Source organism: Fusarium flagelliforme, assembly GCF_020744385.1.
Source record: "Fusarium flagelliforme strain FIESC 12 MPI-CAGE-AA-0113 chromosome Unknown B0J16scaffold_4, whole genome shotgun sequence".
In the NCBI taxonomy this organism is placed as follows: Eukaryota; Fungi; Ascomycota; class Sordariomycetes; order Hypocreales; family Nectriaceae; genus Fusarium; species Fusarium flagelliforme.
The window spans coordinates 2,287,267-2,305,947 of record NW_025763506.1 but is presented as its reverse complement, the minus strand read 5'-3'; the positions used below and the strand labels follow the sequence as shown (position 1 = coordinate 2,305,947).

At 47.5% G+C, this 18,681-nt stretch overlaps 5 protein-coding genes and 1 non-coding gene across 6 annotated transcripts; 1 reads left to right on the top strand and 5 right to left on the bottom strand.

Moving 5' to 3' along the window:
- Nucleotides 1–17: 17 nt before the first annotated feature.
- B0J16DRAFT_341478 (U3-containing 90S pre-ribosomal complex subunit-domain containing protein) lies at nt 18–1,217 on the bottom strand. Its single transcript, XM_046127828.1, has 5 exons — nt 931–1,217; nt 703–880; nt 609–654; nt 452–557; nt 18–386 (listed from the first exon to the last, which is right to left on the bottom strand). Exons 1-5 carry the CDS (start codon nt 1,163–1,165, stop codon nt 205–207), a joined length of 747 nt encoding a protein of 248 aa, XP_045983012.1. The 5' UTR covers nt 1,166–1,217; the 3' UTR covers nt 18–204.
- A 255-nt stretch (nt 1,218–1,472) lies between these two features.
- B0J16DRAFT_372187 (SH3 domain-containing protein) lies at nt 1,473–2,915 on the bottom strand. The gene is made up of 2 exons (XM_046130462.1): nt 2,690–2,915; nt 1,473–2,599 (listed from the first exon to the last, which is right to left on the bottom strand). The coding sequence occupies exons 1-2, from the start codon at nt 2,747–2,749 to the stop codon at nt 1,835–1,837; spliced, it is 825 nt and encodes a 274-aa protein (XP_045983011.1). The 5' UTR covers nt 2,750–2,915; the 3' UTR covers nt 1,473–1,834.
- A 136-nt stretch (nt 2,916–3,051) lies between these two features.
- Nucleotides 3,052–5,291, bottom strand: B0J16DRAFT_304770 (MmgE/PrpD family-domain-containing protein). Its single transcript, XM_046124734.1, has 3 exons — nt 4,815–5,291; nt 3,906–4,683; nt 3,052–3,859 (listed from the first exon to the last, which is right to left on the bottom strand). Exons 1-3 carry the CDS (start codon nt 5,076–5,078, stop codon nt 3,243–3,245), a joined length of 1,659 nt encoding a protein of 552 aa, XP_045983010.1. The 5' UTR covers nt 5,079–5,291; the 3' UTR covers nt 3,052–3,242.
- Nucleotides 5,292–9,373: 4,082 nt separating this feature from the next.
- B0J16DRAFT_384429 (DASH-cryptochrome) lies at nt 9,374–11,563 on the top strand (the record flags this gene model as incomplete). The annotated part of the gene is made up of 2 exons (XM_046131423.1): nt 9,374–10,795; nt 10,889–11,563. The coding sequence occupies 2 exons, from the start codon at nt 9,374–9,376 to the stop codon at nt 11,561–11,563; spliced, it is 2,097 nt and encodes a 698-aa protein (XP_045983009.1).
- Nucleotides 11,564–12,919: 1,356 nt separating this feature from the next.
- B0J16DRAFT_t134 lies at nt 12,920–13,031 on the bottom strand. The gene has a single exon. It is a non-coding gene; the product is annotated as a tRNA-OTHER (tRNA).
- Nucleotides 13,032–15,840: 2,809 nt separating this feature from the next.
- Nucleotides 15,841–16,998, bottom strand: B0J16DRAFT_372184 (uncharacterized protein; the record flags this gene model as incomplete). Its single annotated transcript, XM_046130461.1, has 3 exons — nt 15,841–16,163; nt 16,225–16,453; nt 16,663–16,998. The coding sequence occupies 3 exons, from the start codon at nt 16,996–16,998 to the stop codon at nt 15,841–15,843; spliced, it is 888 nt and encodes a 295-aa protein (XP_045983008.1).
- Between the last annotated feature and the right edge of the window lie 1,683 nt (nt 16,999–18,681).

Sequence of the window (18,681 nt, the reverse complement as noted above, 5' to 3'; positions counted from 1 at the left end):
TCAAGGTACCTAACAGAGCCAGCAGAAACCTAACATACTGTATGGACTTCTAGCATCCCCATGACAGAGTTAATTTGTTACTCAACCATGTCTAAAAACCCCTCTCCCGCAATGTTATCAACCAAAACGCAAGTCGTAGCCCCCGAAAAGGGAAAGAGTCAATTGCTTATCAATATTTCTAGTAAATAGTCAAGGGTATCGCATCTAATAGAACAGCAAAGCCAAAGGCTTCTTCTCGTCATCGTATCTGTCCTTGAATTCTTTCCTTGATAGGAAGCGAGCCAGGGGCATCATTGTATCCTTCATGTCCAGAACGCCGCGCTTCTTTTGGTCGATGTGGGAGGCGTCTACAACCAGGCGCTTCAGGCTATCCAAGGAGAGTGCACCTATTCGGGTCAGTTAAAGGCTTCATCAACGGACAGAGAGTGGGTAACTCCAACGTCAGACTTACCATTATCGATGAGATCCATCAGACGGGCAGGTGTACCGACACAGATACCAGTCTTGTGGTTCTGGAGAAACTGAACTTGCTCTTCGACTTTCATGTGCTTGGCGAACTAGAGTATGTTAGTATAAGAAGTGCGAATATGAAACAACGTCAAACATACCAGTTTCGCGATCGAATTTTCTTTGTTCTGGAATTTGCGCATCGATCTGCCTTCGGTCAGTTTCGTCCATCCGCAATAGTACGTCGTGACCTACCTAACAATATCCGCAGCTCTCAAGCCCGCTCCTGCAACAATGATGGTATGGGGCGTTCCCTTCTTCTTGGGTGATTTCTTCAAGAGCTCAGGATTCTCCGTGACGCTCTCCAGGAAGTCGGGGAACTTTTCCAGGGTTCTTGTCTCTTGCCATGAAGTCGTGTCTTGAATGGCGTTGGCTAATGATTGTGAGTTAAGGCTTCATCAATTCGAGAATTAAATGTCGTACCTGAGACAGTCATGTCTGAAATCTCAACAGCGCTTAGATCGCCGCCGAAACGTCCCAACTTTTGCGCCAGATGATCGGCGAGGAGCTGGTTGTCCATCTTTGTGAAGAGCGTGTTGAGACCAAGCTCAGTATCGAGTAATTCATCATCTGGCGCGTTTGCCTTTCTCTTCTTGTTCTTCTTTGGCTTAGGTTGAGCAGGAGTTTCCTCCGCTTGTCTCTTTTTTGAAGTCGACATGGTGCTTGTTGTGTTTTTATTTATGATACTGTTTGACTTTGGTGAGTTTTCTCAAGGTCAAAGCAAGAAATTTTGCGACGTACAGTGTTAACAGCGATCATGGCTAGAAACTCCACCAGGAACTGGGGCGCGTACTGTTTTTGCACTGTTACTCCTGGAAACCAGATCCACTAGCCATGATGAACAGCGCCTCATGAGTTCTAGATACGAAAATGAATCATAATATTGAATCAAATTTCAACTATTCCAGGAATATAAGATTCAAAATCCTCATTATCGTGTGTTATCTAATAGAAAGTACCTAGGTGATAGCCTTTTAAGTAGGTAACAGAAGAATTATTCTCTAAACTAAGCTACTAAAATAAAGTAGCCTAAGTGTTAGTCTAAGCCTGCATAAGGTGACCAAGTTATTTCGTCTCTTATGGTCTCGGCACATAGGTAGTTATTCGAAAGAGAGTGATCGGATGACCTGAGAGGTGCCCCCAAGGTAAAGTCGAAAGAGGGGATTAGATCAAGCAAATGTCAATTCTCGTTCCTAAAAAGTCAAAGGTAACCATCGATATTCTTCTCGAGATAGTTATATATTTATGAACCCTTCCAGACCAAAACGCCGAATATGTACGCCCGACAGTGAAAAGCAACAGAAAAGCCCTTGCCGAAGGGATGCCTCTAAAAGATGCTGTTGACAATGTTTCCTCCAATAGTAGCACCAGCACCGAAGATAGCGGCGTTACCCAGCTTCTTACCGAACTTCTTACCATACTCGTTCACCTTGTTGTCCTTGCCATCTCCTTCCTGTCCCTGTTGTCCAGATCCTTCGGCGACCGCCATAGGCGGCACCTGTGCATTGTATGGGTTCTGCTGAGGAGGCGGCCCTTGCGGGTAACCGTATTGCGGCTGAGGCTGAGGCATCGGCGCATGCATAGGCTGGACAGGCTTCTTCATCTCTTGGTCTACAAGCACGTAGTTGCGAGGGAAGATACCCTCCCGGCCAGTTCGCTCGTTGCGACCCATCCACCAATCCTGATTCATGTATTCGTAAACGGCGATACGGTCGTCCTTCTCGAAATACAGATCCCGACCATCAGCACCGGCGTAGCGGTACAGGGCGCGGGCATGAGCAACAGTGGGCTTGACGTTGCGGTTTGGGAGGCCAGGAGGGGGTGTCTGGTCATACGCGGGTGGCGCGGGGGAATGAGACTTGATCTTGAGATCCTCGAAAGCCCTGGTAGGAGCTGCGTGGGCGGCGGGCGCAGGGGATGGAGTTGGCGCGGGAGAAGCGGCCTTGGCGGCAGCGGTTTTCTTGGGAGCGGCGGCGGCGCCTGTAGCAGTTCGGAGAGGGCCCGAGAGAGATGACTCGGGAGGGAGAGCGGTGTTGATAGTGTCGTAGACGGAGTCGTCAATCACGCCTCGCTCGAGGAGGTTCTCGAGTTCCTTTAAAGTGTCAGCTCATATGCGGTCGGAAGTAACGTAGCGATGCAACAGCGCATATAGAACGCTGGTGTCGCTATGGGGAATATTTACATTCTTGATGTTGCGAAGTGAACGGTTCACTTCCATAATAGTCTGGCGATCAGCAGCCATTGCAGATGTTGCGCCCGAAGGATCCGGCCGTAAGGTGAGGGTATTAGAGATGAATTGAGTGTAGGCCGGCGAAACCTAAAAGAGAGAGATATGTAAGATGGTTACTGCGACACCTTTGCAACTTGACAAAGATTCAGTAATGACAGTATGTCAGGTTGATGTTTGATGAGAGTTTCAACGCTGTCTCCTAAGGCTCGGAGTTCGGCCAAGCCCAAGACAAATGGGGCATTGAGGCAGTGCATTGCCCCTCGCTCAACCACATCCAATCTCGGGCGCCTTTCACGCGTAACCAAGTACAGTACGATAATTAATTGTGATGTGAATTCCTGTTATTTATTTCTGAGGGTATTTTCGATTTTATTTATTTCAGTCTTGGGGACTATTTGTACTTGGAATTTATTTATAGCGTGATATTGTTCATTATTTAAGTCATAGCCTTCTTTGGGCTTCTTAAATATGTATTCTCCCTCTCTTCCATCCAGTGGCAATTCCTTTATTGCACGAACTTGCTGCTCTCAACAGTGTACAGATCAACATACTCATCAACAGGGGTAGACTCAAGCTTCTTGGCATCCAAGTTGAGCTCCACCAGCTCCTTAACCCTGGACTCGGGGTAGTGAGGGCCAAGGTGGCGCTTGTACTTCTCGAGGATAACGGGCTTGGCCTCCTCACGGCGGAGACGGTGGCCAAGAGGAGCCTCAACAGCGACCTCGTCGAGGACGGTGCCATCGTTGAGCTCGACAGTAAGAGCGTTGGAGATGGTTCGGAGCTTGGGGTCATGGTAGTCCTTGGTGTACTGAGGATCCTCAACACACTTGATCTTCTGTCGGAGAGACTCGACGAGAGGAGAGGTGGCAGCCTCACCGCCGTCAGTGTAGTCGGTGGCCTCAAGACGGCCGAAGACGAGCATAGTGGCGCACATGTACTGGATGCAGTGGTCACGGTCGGCGAAGTTGTCCATGGGCTTGAACTGCTTGTCAATGATGCGGATGCAGGCCTCGTGGGTTCGGCAGGTGATAGACTTGATGTCGGCAGCAGACTTGCCCTGGGACTTGAGGAGGTGGTGAATCTTCTCGGAGGCCTCGACGGCGGTCTGAGAGTGGAACTCAGCTGCGATGTGTTAGCTGTGTTCATATTGGGTTGTGAGTAAACTTACCAGGGTAGGAGACCTTGAAGAGAACGTTCTCCATGACATAGCTGCCGTAGGGGCGCTGGAACTCGAACTTCTGGCCCTTGAACAGGACATCGTAGAAACCCCAGACAGGAGCAGACAGAACGGTAGGAACACCCTGCTCACCCTTGAGGACCTTGAGAGCGAGGTTGACGGCGCGCTGGCAAGCATCACCGGCAGCCCAAGACTTTCGGGACATGGTGTTGGGGGTGTGACGGTAGGTTCGCAGAGACTGGCCGTCAACCCAGGCCTGGGTAACAGCATCGGCAATCTGCTTCTCGTTGAGGCCGAGCATCTTGGAGACGACGGCGGTAGAGGCGACCTTGACGAGGACGACGTGGTCGAGACCGACCTTGTTGTAGGAGTTGAGGAGAGCCAAGCATCCCTGGATCTCGTGAGCCTTGATCATGGCCTCGAGAACATCCTTGATAACAAAGGTCTTGCCGCCAGCGAGGTTACCACCAGCCTTGTTGGTACGGTTGATCCAGTCAGCGACGGCGAGGATAGCACCAAGGTTGTCAGAGGGGTGACCCCACTCAGCAGCGAGCCAGCAGTCGTTGAAGTCGAGCCATCGGATCATAGCACCAATGTTGAAGGCGGCGTTGACAGGGTCAAGCTGGAAGGGAGTACCAGGGACCTTGGGGCCGTTGGGGACAACGGTGCCGGGGACAATAGGTCCAAGGAGCTTAGAGCACTCCTTGAACCTCAAACCCTCAAGACCGCAGCCGAGAGTGTCGAGAAGGATCCATCGAGCAGTGTCGAACTGTGGAAAGTGAAATTAGCATTGAATTGTAATTGGGACTCAATTGAGTTCGTGATGTTCTCTTTAGTGTTGAAGGGGCGGGGTATTGCGGGGTGCAGACTTTAAGGTCTCGGGATTTGGAGAGTACTTACAGCAAGCTCAGAGTCAATGGTCTTATTGGCGACATAGTCGGCAATATCCTTGATCTCAGGATCGTATTCTCGGGGGGCGGAAGTCATATCGGGAGCTCCTGAACGTGTAGCGGCGGATGTTGAAAAGGCAGCGCCAGAAAGCGAAGAGCGAGCGGTGCCGAAAGCTGAGCGGGCCACAAGAGGGGCAGCGACGCGAAGACCCCGGGGAGATTGGAAGCGCAGCTGCTTGGTGGCCGTTCGAAGGGTCCGGCTAACGGCAGACATAGTTGATGTTGGGGAGATGTCTGGTATTGACTTGTCTTCTTCTTACTGAACCAGGAAGAAGAAAAGACGAGGTCAATTGAGAAGGGAGAGGAGGAATGTTGACGGGGGTATCACGATGCAAAGAAGGGAAAGAAAAAGAAAACAATGCCTTTATCTTGGAGAAGCTTGATAGCCATTCATATCCAGTATCTCGGCTCATCATGGGCCGTCGCTTACCGTAGAGCACCTCGGCTAACATGATTTTGAGGATCGTGTCAAGATTACAATTGCACTGTAGGGGCTGCCTGAAATCCCACTCCTGATACAGTAAATACAGTGTGATCTTTCTATCTGCAGCTTTGGTCATTTGGCCAATCCAGAGGTTGAATTGTCTTTTGGCTTCACCTTCACCGACAGAAGAATTGATGAATTGATACGTTTTATAGCATCTGTATTGTTTTAAACTAGCACAAGAAGTCCAATACATTCTACCTGGTGGCGGAAAATAATAGCAAGGGTTAATTCCATAGAATTCTGAATACAAGTTATTCAATTATCAATAGTACAATATTGCAACCTTCCATTTTTTCACTGTTTGAGTTGAGCCTCTTTTGGTTCCCCAATTTCTACAGACAGTCTACCCCAGAATCCAATCTGGGGTCGGTTCCCCCCCACGCTCTACTATATCTTCGGAAACAGGCGGATATACGATAGAATCCGACACCTTCCGACCGAGGATAATATTTTAGATGCTTGTTGTTTCAATATCGGCCAGTGAAGGGTAGCAAAGGTTCTACAATAGTAGAGTACTAGGAGCGTTGAATGGAATCAATGTATATAGCTTCAATGACGAAATATGCATCTGTCAAATCTCCAATAATTTTAATGAGGAGAAATAAATGAACCTGGTGGCAGCCAACATTTGTTCAATTGCGAATCTCGATCCAAGATAGTTATGACGAACACAAGTGGGCGGCGATTGTACACCAGACATTTTCAGATGGCTGTGAACATTTCATAGTTTTATGTGGTAGTGCATGGCAAGCAACAATGTAATCTTCAATGATGATGTTTGCAGCAATAGAAGGCACCTTTCCACGCCAAGCATACGATTCACCATCTACTCACCTTTCAACCTTAACTGTACATTCAGGTGAGACATGATGATAACATGCCCTCTACGTCAGCTTTATCCTTGATGAAGTTTGAGGCCCTGACGCATTGTGGCGTGTGTCATTGCATCAGGAGTTATGCTCTCTTACATGACGAAGACGGAGCGATTTGATTAGATCAAACTTGATCATACGTCGTTAAAAACATTTGCGAATCGTGAAGGATGTAAGAAGTCGAGATCGAATGTTGTGCAGGGTAGGTCAATGTTAAGATTTAGACGCGTTTAAAGTGTTCAATTGCGAATGATGTCAACACTGATGCCAATCAAGATTCTCCCATACTAAAACTCCATTTAGAAGATCGAAAATATCTCCAGATCTGAAGTTCGGAGGAAACTTGGGTCTAGATGAACTCTGATTTCATTTCACCTTGCAATGACCTCACTGGGTGATCCTTTAACTAGAGATTGTCCTGTTCCTGAGCATCCTGACCATGACGACACTCGACTTAGAGCACATCGGAGATGCGGCCTACCGATTGATATCTGCACGTTTAAACAAACCACAACGGTCGTAGTTCGTCATTGTTGCGCACTATATCGAGATATTGTTTCAAAGCGACGATTCGAGACAGGAAAAGAACTTACTTACAGTACTTGGCTACAATGCCACCGATTATTATTCCCGTGCCTCGATTATGGTCTTACAATGAACCCGGTCTAGACCAATGCTACGCAAACTGTGATCTGCTCTTTGGTCAACTCTTTTAGCAATCGCGCTATGTACAGTATGCCGGAGCTTTCTGCAATCAATTATTCACAAGGCGTTGAGGCATGAGACATGCATGTAGACTGAAGGTCTAGACGGATCCATGCAGAAGCTACGTACTGGTAGTCTGTGGGCTATGATGATTAATAACAACACCCTCACGATAGTTGCATTTTGACATTTCCGCGCGGCAAATGCCGTTGAATCAGGCCCTTGTCGTTTGGTACCTTTTCTCCGATCTTCAGCACCGCATTCTGAGCGGATATCGAGACCAGGATGGAGGAAAGGCTGTTTCCCATGCTGAAAAAAGAAAGGAAATAATTATCAGGCCACTTGTGAGTCCCTGACATGGGATGGAGCCGAAACGGGGCAGCCTGCTCGCAGATCACATAATGGTCAGCCTTTTAGTGTCTGCAATTGACAGTCAAGTTCTTACGATGGCCTTGAAAACCAACTCGGTTTAAATCAGAAAATAGAGGTCAAAATAGCGCCGAGCTGCAAGAGTCTAGATGCCGTCTATTTTACTACCTCGTGGTGTCGCCTCTCAAGGTGGTGATGTCATCCATTGATTGGACCCTGCCAAGCCCAGATGTCTCGATCACTGTCAAGCCTCAAAAGTTTGGTCATCAAGAGGCTACAAAAGAAAAGGATAGAAATCGACGACGAGGCAGGAACCTGATGGGTCCATTCTCACGAGGCTTTTGAACTCGTTACACGCCCCGGTACGTTTTAAGCGATGACTATGGCGATGGGCATGTCGATAGCCGTGCAACCGCATCGTACCTCACTGTTCATCAGATCGTGTCGTACCGACGGGGGACTTACTGCATTGTACAGTTGAGTAGAGGAGAGAACTAAGAGTGAGGCGGTTCAACAGCGACCGTTTGTGACAACTAGAGAAGCGTGGCAGTTTGGCAGTTATAAATGTAGACATGATTGACGTTCTAATTAAGGAAGCCCATGTCAAGGCTCCAGCCTTAGATTCTAGAAGTTATTCAAGTGGTCGCCTGCAAATTAAGTCTAGTAGGGACTAACTACTGTAAAAAGGATATTCACGAACGATCCTCATACTTACATTGGACTGTAACTTTCAATTGGGGAGAACTCCGAGAGCATCAGCTTCAAGGGTCCCTGCCATCCCCGATCCACACCCCCTGTAGTAGCGCTCCCGTCCGTGTCTGGTCCGATCTAAGTTGTCCGTTCCAGGCACGGAAATCGCCATTATCGCAGGAAGTCGACAACAAGAACAGCATTTTTTTTCTTCTTCATTTTTATTCTAGGTGCTCCGTAGACTAAAACCGCCTCCGGGCCGATCAGGGTTCATCCAAATGAGAATGCGTTCACTATTTATCCTTCTTTTCTCTTTGTAACTCTCCTTGTAACTCTTAATTGCGTACTATACTTGCTTTTTGTTTTATTTCCATACATCGTCTATCTGTTGTTACATATCTCTCAACTCATGCCATCGAACTACAAGATATACCGGCATCGTTCATGAAGAATCGGAGTTAGCGCACCGATCACTGCATCTGAATCTGCAGGTCCCCTTGATCAAATCGTCATCATTTAATTTTCCTTTCCTGTTACACATCCTTATTCCTCTCCTGCGGTTGGTTGATCTAGACCTTTCGACTCTACTCAACCTTTGTATGCCGTCTTTTGTTTCTGTTGTCTTGTCTCAGCTGCAGTCATCCTCTCAAAGCCTCAACGACAACGGGACCAAACTACTTCGATCCCATAAATTAGGGGTCTTTCATGCCATCATCACTCAATAAAGTATCCACTATCGGACTATCGTCACCACACCACGCTAGCCTCCCATCCTCAAGGGTCTCGTCTCGATATAGCCACCCCTGTTGCTAAATTATCATCGAGACGACGTTCCCTCGCTTCACATTATCCTCTGGCCAGGAACCGTTGAACTCGGTTCTGTTAGCTAAGCTTGGCTAAGCCACGGTAGTCTGTCGAACCGTTTATTAACAAAAAGATATCCTGAAAATTCCCAGATCCATCCAACGTCTTTAGCTTTGTCACCTACCAATACTACTACAAGTTGACGCTCTGTCTCTTTCGCCGAGCCTCTTCTCTCTCGAGTTACCAGACTCATTTTGTTTGAGAAGTTTCTTTTACTTTATCTTAGTTCAGTTCGAATCTCATTGTTACTATATATCCAAAGCGCTTAGACCCTCGTCGAGAACCCACCAAACGACTCCAATACTGGCTCCCACTACCTACTCAGACGCAGGCCTGCAAAGGAAAATACTTAGTGGCCTTACTGAACCCTTGTCCCAGTCATTTCAGATCTGAACTGGCATTTAAGATCTGACATCCGTGTCCCCCCTTCTACAAATTCAGCTCTTCGGGTTCGGAAACAAGGACCCTGAAGGCATAACCAAAAACACTCCACGAGAATTACACCATCTGCAGGCTTTCATCATGGCCGGGAATAAACTACTCGTCTACTTGCTTCGACGCGACCTGAGAACCATCGACAACCCCATCCTCCACCACCTGGCCACTTCTGACCATGGCTTCACTCACCTCCTCCCCATCTACATCCTTCCTCCCCACCAAATCGAGACCTCGGGCTTCGTTGCTGAGGGACAAAAGTCTCCTTATCCAGAAGCTCGAAGCCAGGTCGGTCGCTTCTGGAGATGTGGTCCGATTCGAGCCAAGTTCCAGGCTGAATGCATCTGGGATCTGAAACAAAATCTCGAGAAGATCAACAGTGGCATGTTGGTTCGAATCGGAAAGTTCGATGATGTTCTGAATCATTTGATCAAGTCGTTGCATGACAACAACCAGTCCATCGATACTGTTTGGATGACTGAGGAGCCGTCGAAAGAGGAGGTGGACGACCAGAATGCCGCAGCGTCGGTATGCTCTGAGAAGGGCATCAACTTTAAGCTCTGGCAGGATGAAAAGTACTTCATTGATGACCGCGACACTGGCTTGAGTAATCCCAAAGAACTTCCAGATGTCTTTACCACTTACCGCAAAACACAAGAACCTCTCCGAGAGCGTCCTCGTCCCACTGTACCTCGTCCGCAGGTCGGATCATTACCTTCCTTCCCTTCCTGGGCTTTACCTCAGCAATCCCCTTTCCAAATTCCAGACAACTACGACGAGTTTGAACGACGACTTGTAGAACCCGTCAAACAAATTTTGTCTGACCCTCCCCCTTTACCTGAAGGCGCCAAGTCTGCCCATCCGTTCAAGGGAGGTGAAACCCCTGCTTGGGAGCGTCTCTATCATCTTATCAAGTCAGGTGCGATGACTACTTATCAGGAAACCCGCAATGGTTTACTCGGGCTTGATTACAGTACTAAGCTCGCAGCTTTCTTGGCCATGGGATGCATGTCTGCCCGTTCAATCCACGAGGAACTTGTCAAGTTTGAAAATGGTCAAGAGCAAAACTATTCTCAAGCTATGGGTTTTGGTGGGGGTGAGAACGAGGGCACCAGGGCCGTCAGATTCGAGCTTCTATGGCGGGACTATATGAGGCTCTGTACTATGAAATTCGGAGCCAAACTTTTTTCAATCCATGGCTTTAAAGGAAAAGGGAATTATTCTCAAGAATGGAAAACGGCCAACAAGGAGAAGGCTGCCAAGGACCAGGATCCTCCACCAGACGAAGTCGCCCAGATCATCGACAGACTCCTTCGAGGCGATACAGGCATGGGGTTGATAGATGCCTCTCAAAGGGAACTCCTTTTGACAGGATATACATCCAATAGAGCACGCCAGAACGTCGCTTCGTTCGCAGCGAAACATTTAAGCCTGGATTGGAGGCTAATGGCGGAATGGTACGAGCAAACCCTCGTGGACTACGACGTTTCGAGTAACTGGTCGAATTGGGTTAGTATTTACATTTCCTTACCCCCATTTCAATATTTACATATCATTGTCCCTCCTTAACCGAAGGCTGTTCAACAACTAACGTTACGAAAGCAATACGTCGCTGGCGTCGGCAATGACCCCCGGGGACAAGCAAGACAGTTCAATCCTGTGAAACAAGCGTTCGACTATGATAATGACGGGAGATACGTACGCACATGGGTTAAGGAAACGAGAGGAATTCAGGACCTTCAAAATGTTTTCCAGCTATCTACAACATCAGCTGCGGAACTTGAGAAGAATGGTATTGCGGACAATATAATGGTGACGAATCCGTTAAAAAGGATTGAGTTTTCAGTCGACAGGAAACCAAGGGGTCCTCGTCGACCCTACCGTTGGAGACGTGGAGGAGGTCGAGGAGGGCGAGGAGGCGGTCGAGAAGGTGGTCGAGAAGGTGGTCGAGAAGGAAATGGTCGAGGGGGAACTCACCATAACGACTCGGAAAACAGAACGGCAAGCTACCACCAGCAGGTCCCTGGGAAAGATTTCTACAATCAAGGTTCTCACTTCAACAACGGGCAGACGAATTATTCACGAGACTATGGTCAACCACGAAGAGGGAACGCAGCTACGCCCTGGAGAGGCAACTCAAACATTCACTCTTTCCGAGGAAACTTCCAGCAAGGATACAATAATCACGCCTTCAACCCACCTCAGTACATGTCAAACGCCAACTACCACCAACAATTTCCTCAGAGCGCTTACCACCACCAACTCCCTCATATGTAATAACAGGGGATGCTAGTCTGAAGACGGAGGATGATGTTTCTTTTTGAACTTGAAGCCAAAGATCAGTGGATAGAATTCAGATAGTTATATGTATTCATTGAAACCACTTGATGTAGCCCTGGCGAGCCTGTTGCCTGTTGTTCGCTATAGTGATATCTCCAGGTTCTTTAAGCCTTGCTCTTACATTCAAAAGCTCACGAACTCTACAAGGCTTATGCAGAAGCAAAAATACCAGTCTTCATTCACTTGGCTGGTTAAGGGTTGAGGTGATTGGATGTGCACAACCGTGCCTCATACTAGACTAGTAGCTACTCTTCGCATATGACCTCTATGTCCTTAAAGGGGCGGTATATATATGATAACGATTTAACCTTACCCATACATTCTGCATTTAATTATTACGTGGATGTCCTTGATATGGGTGTACGACTGACCCTTTGTGGTCTCGTACATAAACAAAGACTTGGGTAAGATGTTAAACACTATCCCTGACATCGAAATTTAGCTTGGGCAGTTGCACTTTGATAGCGTACCCCTTTATGGACCCGTTCCTGACCCTCACCAAACAGCTGCATAGCATCAACGATCTCTGGCCCTTGGCACATATTCTTTTAGTGAACCAAGATGTGGATGCTTCTGCCTAGTTTACATCGGTCTGACTGCTCATTGACAAGTACGATAAGGGAAGAACAGCCTGTTGCCCTCGTTGTCCCATTATCTAAACTTGATCACCCCAACTTCTTACGCTGGAATGAAGGGCAGCATGTACTGTCTGTTCTTCGGCTGGTGCCGCTTTAGGTTGTGCAATTGAGCGACTTCCCAGGAAGAAGCTTTCGATGCTGATGCCCCTGCTGACATAGGCCCGAGCTAAGAGCACCTGCCGCTGAAGGAGATGGGAAAGCTACCGGCTCCTCAAGACGTTGCGATGGTGGACAGTATGGTGAACCCCTTTTTAGCTTTTAGGCGATTATTACGAGCACCCGTAGTTGACCATTTACCCGTGAGAAATTGCTGAACTGAGGTCGGGAAGTGACGGTCTTGTCCGGACCAAGGCATGTCCAAGCTTCTCACTTGATCGTTTCGTCGCATGAATAGGGATAAGCAACCTCGCTCGCCAGCGGCCTTGACCATAGTTGCGAGGGCTAACATTCTACTACTATCTTGAGATGACACGGCTTCGTTCGTAGGATGGTCGGTCGACTGCCATTTCATAGATCTTCACTTCGAAGCTTTCGACATACTCTGCCTAACCAGCGCGAAACCACTTCTGTTATTCACTACATGCCCCTTACTGCAAAAACACATGAAACCCCATATGCATTTTGACCCATTGTTCCAAACAGCAAAAAAAGGATGCCCCCCCCCCGGAAGTTGAACCCGGATCTTTCAGATCGCGCTTGCCGAACACCTTTTGAGAGATGGCGGCGCACGACGATACTGAACGCTCTAACCATTGAGCTAGGGGGGCTCTGTTCGTTGGAATAAATGCTGGTGATTTTAGTATATGTAGTATACGGGATCAACTCCCTTCCCATGGATGCTGATTAGAACAACCACAGGTTCCAACGGAGGGGACCGTCTTCCTTTTATACCTCCCAACGACCCCAGTTTAATTGATAACTAGGTACCCCTGCATTCGACGCCACATCTTGATTACCCTGCCCTATCGGAATAATCACGGAGACGACATAGTGGATATCCTTTCACTCTTTCCCGCACCTCCATTATGGTACTTACGGATAAGTCAACCTAAATCCAACTCGCAGGAGGTGGAGCATCAAAGAAACTATCCTCTAAGGCTTAGGCTGTTAAAAATAAAATAATCTAAGAACTGATCTAAGTTTGCATAAGGTAACCAAATTATTTCATCTCTTATGCTTGTGGCGGCTGATTCTTCTGACATCCTAACAGATGGGTAGTCTGCCACGGTGACTTGTTAAGCAGAAACTAGCTTTCACCCAGGCACGAAGAGAATTGACATTTTCTAATTCTTGAGTATAGTGAGGGGCGAATCTCATTTGGCTGCGAGAAGGCTTTCTTTCTATGGTTGCATTCATCAAGGATTTCGGAGAGTTCAATGTTCTTCGAAGCTCCTCAATCTGCGAAGGTGAAAGAAGAGTTCGAGAGACGAAGAGAATTAGAAAAAGAAGCAGAGTGATGCAGACGGAGGAGAGTTCAAAGCAGGTTGAGATACAAATGTATTGTTTGTGGTTGACCTTCGATTGCTAACTCGAAGCGAGTGGTAATCCTCCTTTTTGACAGTGGTCAAGCTGAGCATTGGGTATTGACCAAGCACAATTCTCCATCCAGGAGGCTCAGTCTTGACCTGGTCATCATTGTCTAACAAAATATCTTGGGGGAGCTGACGTTTGAAACGTAGTGGGATTTGTTGTTGGTGGGCGTAATCATTGGATTATATCTTCCTCCTCCAATTGGGTCTTAGAAGAGGGCACAACTGCCAACTCCATAGGGCTAACCACATTAGATGCGCTTTCTGGTGAAGTGCTCTGGGGCGCACTTCGAAGGAATGAAATTGCACCCATGATCACTCGAGACAGTCTGCTCATCAGCCCGCCAGGTTATTCAGTTCAACAGACCGGGTACAACATAGCAAGGTGGCGAGAGTGACTAGGATGTTGGACATGACGAAATTTTCCAAATTCGACCAGTAGCTGATGGGAAAGACGGTCTGTAGCAGAAAGGGCCAATAACTCGGGAGTCTATTGGATGATAGGGGATGAACTATTTTGCCGTTGACGATATCTGTTGTTATATGAATACCGATACAGCGGAGATCTTTTGCTTCTGATAAAGTTTTGTGTAGAATACTACTTCAGAATGATTTCTAGTTCGCAAGACAGTCCGGAGCGGAATCGGCCAATAATCAAGGAGTCCGACCATTGGATCGGTGACCTTCTTCTCCTTTGGAGAGTTCTATGAACTGCCTTCGAACTCTCGTATATCCCTTGAGAGCTGGCTTTTACTAATAGTTCCTTTTATCTTAAGTGCCTGTAAGTAACCCGGCGACGGTACATGTACTTCTGGCGAAGTTAATTAAACCAGCTGCATAGTTCTGCCGTTAGTGACATCTATCGTTGTATGGGTAGTAATACAACGAAGGTCCTTTGCTTCTGATAAAGCTTTGCAGAGAAGGCCACTTTGAAATGTCACGGTTGTAATGTACGATTCTGCCGTTGATGAAATCTGTCTTTAAACAGAAAAGGCCTCGACATAGACTCTGTTGTACTTTCGGAGGTTATGTGTCGATACGTACTCATAGGTCTTTCGAGTATCAGACCAGTCTCATTTGCATTTGATCCCACTGGAGTAATAAATGTTTATGCATGATAGGATCTTATCGAGAAGGGTCATTCTGACCTTTTTCTGTCGATGCTGCAGGTGAATAAGGGAAGTGGGAGCCGTTGCAAGGGGCCAGGAAGCATATGCGTGCTCCAGTAATAACAGCAAAGAACTTTCTGCTCCGGATCGTAAACGTCTGTTCCTGCTGTCGTCATTGCTGTAGCTGAGTCCATAACGGCGTTCTTGATGATGGTGTTGTTGCCGATGCCTTCTCATCTAGTCAGTTGTCGTAATTCGTTGCCCTTCTGCCCTTGTGTTCCTCTGCCCTTCTGTTTCTGTCATCTGTCACCCCATACACCTCATCCATCTTACACATCTCACACATGTCCTTGACCTCCTTGACTTCCCTAAACTCGTCCACCCCATCGCCACTTGCATTCTACCATCCTACAAGGAACTCCCTCCAGCAGACTTCGCATAGAGAGATCACCCTGTGATAGGCACAACAGGTTTGCCAGCAAGAATGTTGGCCGATCGCTTCATCCGGTTGCGTGTCGCCAGTGCTTGCTTGGCAGCGTTACCTTAGTAGCGTTGCGAAAACTAAGTCATATAGCTGACCATAAGGCACAAAGCCGTGTGTCAGGCCGCGTGGGAGGATGCGCCGTTGCTGCTGGTGCTGCTGGTTAACCATAAGGCATAAAGCCCCCATGAAACCGTACATAGGCACCGCTCACCTTAAGATCTCTGAAATCCAGTTCAAAGAACTTGTAAAACCAGAGTCCTTCGGATGAGGATGCGCCGTTGCTGCTGCTGCCGGTTGCTCCTTGCAGTCCGATTCGTATGTCCTTCACGAGTGGATGAGTATTGATCACTTTGTCCAGGCGGTGCTCAACGCGCTCCCGGCTGCCCCGGCTGCCCCGGCTGCCCCGGCTGCATAGGCTTTTACTGATGGGTGCTGAGAGAGATGATCTTCTGCCTCAGAAAGCGCCTGCAAGTAACCTGGCGGTGGTATGTACACTTCTGGCTGAGTCGAACGAACCAGCTGCATGTTGTTTATGTGCCGATGCGCTGAGTTGCTGGTCATCTCTCGTAGACGCGCTGTTGAAGAAGACCGACCAGCGGGTAGAGATGATATTCAGCATGCAGGAGGCTGCTGTCGGGCAAGAGACCTGACAGAGGGAAGAATGGCAAGCTGTTGTTGGAGAAGACTGAACCGAGGCGCTGCTGAAGACTTGACTGAGGGCAGGAACAGGCGCCAGGTGTTGGTAGATTTTGTCCTGGCGCTTCTCAGTGCCAGTTTCTGTTCGGTCAGAGCGCTTGGCTGGGGGAGCTTTCATGGGGGACTCGCCTGATCTTCGTACCGACGAAACGAAGTGCGTCAGCGGTGAGCTTCTTATTGGAAATCAATTGTTGGTAGATTCTGCCGAGCTGGCCTTTTGAGAGTAAGGCGGTGCCAGTCTCCGTTCGATCGGGTCGCTTGGCCTGGAGAGCTTCCATAGGGGGCTCGCCTGATCGCTTGCGGTTGTTGGCTGGTAGGGGGATCGCAAAAGAATCCTTGCTTGATGTGGTCGAGTCAAGTTTCTGCCAAGCCTGCGACATGTTAGGTGTGTCGTCTGTGAAAATAGATTGTCTTACCTGTTTGGTTGGGAACGGCAGATGGAAAGGACAATTCCTGTCGAGTTTGATAAAGGTAAGAACAATAATGTTGAGATGTATGCCTCAAACGCGGTGGACATCGATGGACCTGCGGAGGGCTTTTATGGTTGAAGGTGACTCGTCCGTTTGGTGACCTTATTGACCTGTCTGGCTACTGCAGGGAGGTGGTGTTGCTGTTGCTGGACATCGATTCCCGTTCTCCAGATGAACTGAAGGACCATGTTTATTATGGTGGGAGTTGGGATTGTGCCAACAGTACCATTGACATCGAGAGCTTCTTGATGTAGTACGAACATAGAATGATCGGAGTGAGACCCGTAATCCTGTGAAAAGTTAATCAAGTGTTCCTCATATTTCTCTCTCGCATGACTTGCCTCTTCGGGACTTTTTTGTATGGTTTTCTTTTTGAACTGGAGGTGACGACTCGTATGCTTGCTGTCTGTGGATACGCGATTGGTGAAGTATAAAGAACCAACCATGTTTCAGGACTTGGCTTATATACTGCTCCATGATACTACCCAAAACTGTTGTTTGGTGATATCAATGCTTGAACTATCCTTCTTTGAGAGATAGAGACATAATATCGGTAGTATAACTAGATGCGTAAACAGCTGATATCAAGGCGGGTTTGATGACACAGTTTTCGTTGCAACCAATTATCAACATGATAAATTGAGTCTGGAGAGTCTGCAAAGAATTAGTAGAAATCCTTGTATGAAAGTTGAAGACTTGCCTTATGTTGCCTCCAAGTCCATACACAATCCTCCCCAAGGTGACAACGACTCTTCGACCATGTTTTTCATACCTTCACACTTGAGTATGTATAGTGGTTGTGATTGTTTGAGACCAGTGAGCGTTCCCATTGTGATGTATCGTTAAGACTTGTATTCTCGAGACAGTTGTAGTTCCAAAGGTCATCGGTCCACAAGTCAAGATGAATGTCGAGAAGAACACTATCGAGGGAGCTTGACTGAGAGATTATGCAATACGCGGTGATGGGAGCGATCCCGTGATGGAAGATCTGGGATTCTCAAATGGAAGCTTTGAAGATGAAGGCTCTCCTGGGGAGGTAAAGGGGTACCTGTGACTTGTTAGCTGAGGGGGGGCTGTCTTCAGAACACCATCAAACAGGAGATAGCTATCGCTGGGCATCATTTAGAAGAAGCTTGACTTTTGATGGAGATGGCTGTAAAGTAGAAACAATTTTCTTTTCCGCAAAGCTGAATCTCAACATCGTAATGCTCTCAAGAGGTAAGAGAGAAGAGTGAATAGCTTGATGTAATGAGCTGACTGTTCAGAGGTCTTTTGACGAGGCATGACTGTCCAGAAGTTTTTTTATGAAGCTTGACCCAGTGAAATTGTTTTTCTGAAGCGACAGTTGACGAAAAGTTCTTGTGTTTGATGAAGCGAAGCGTGATCTCCTGTTGATGTGGTTCTCAATGGGCAATAAATGACAGGAAGAAAGAAAGAGACGACCTTCAAATCGACGTGGTATAGGACATGACTGTAGAGTCTCCAGATTGAATATTCGTGCATAACTATAGTCCCGTGGTTGAAGTTTGAAGTGATATTCGAAGGTAAGTCCTGTCGATGAAGGTTCGCGGGAAAATGACTGAAGAAGCTCTTACAGATAATAAAACTCGGCCTCTTGATGTATCCTCTCATAGCGATAGTCTGGCACGAGAAAGAAATCTTCTGATTGACAAAGCTCTAAACAAATGAATGGAGAGAAGGCCTTGTTTGTATCGGCTGAATCAAGGTGATCGTTGATTAGAAGCTGACTGTTGTGAATGAGGGTTTCTAAGCATATATGTTGACGTAGAAGCTTGATCACTAAAGTTATTAACCAGTGATAGTCGATCGGTATGAGTCGAACAAGGTGATTAGCTTCTAAGATTTCGAGTGGCTATGTTTGACGGTATCTTCCATCTGTAGTTCGAACTTAATGGGAAGCACATTTGGATGTACAGGAGTGATTATGTGTGTTGTGTTGTGTTTTTGTGTACCTACCTAGGTATCAAGTTTAAGGGGTCGATGCCAGGCAGGGGCATCAGGTTGGAGCCGTGCTTGACACTGACAAACATTTGCCCAAAAAAACAAAAAATAAAACAAAAGCTGCGCGGCACCCTTTCTTCTCTCCGCGTACCTTTGCTTTCGCGAAA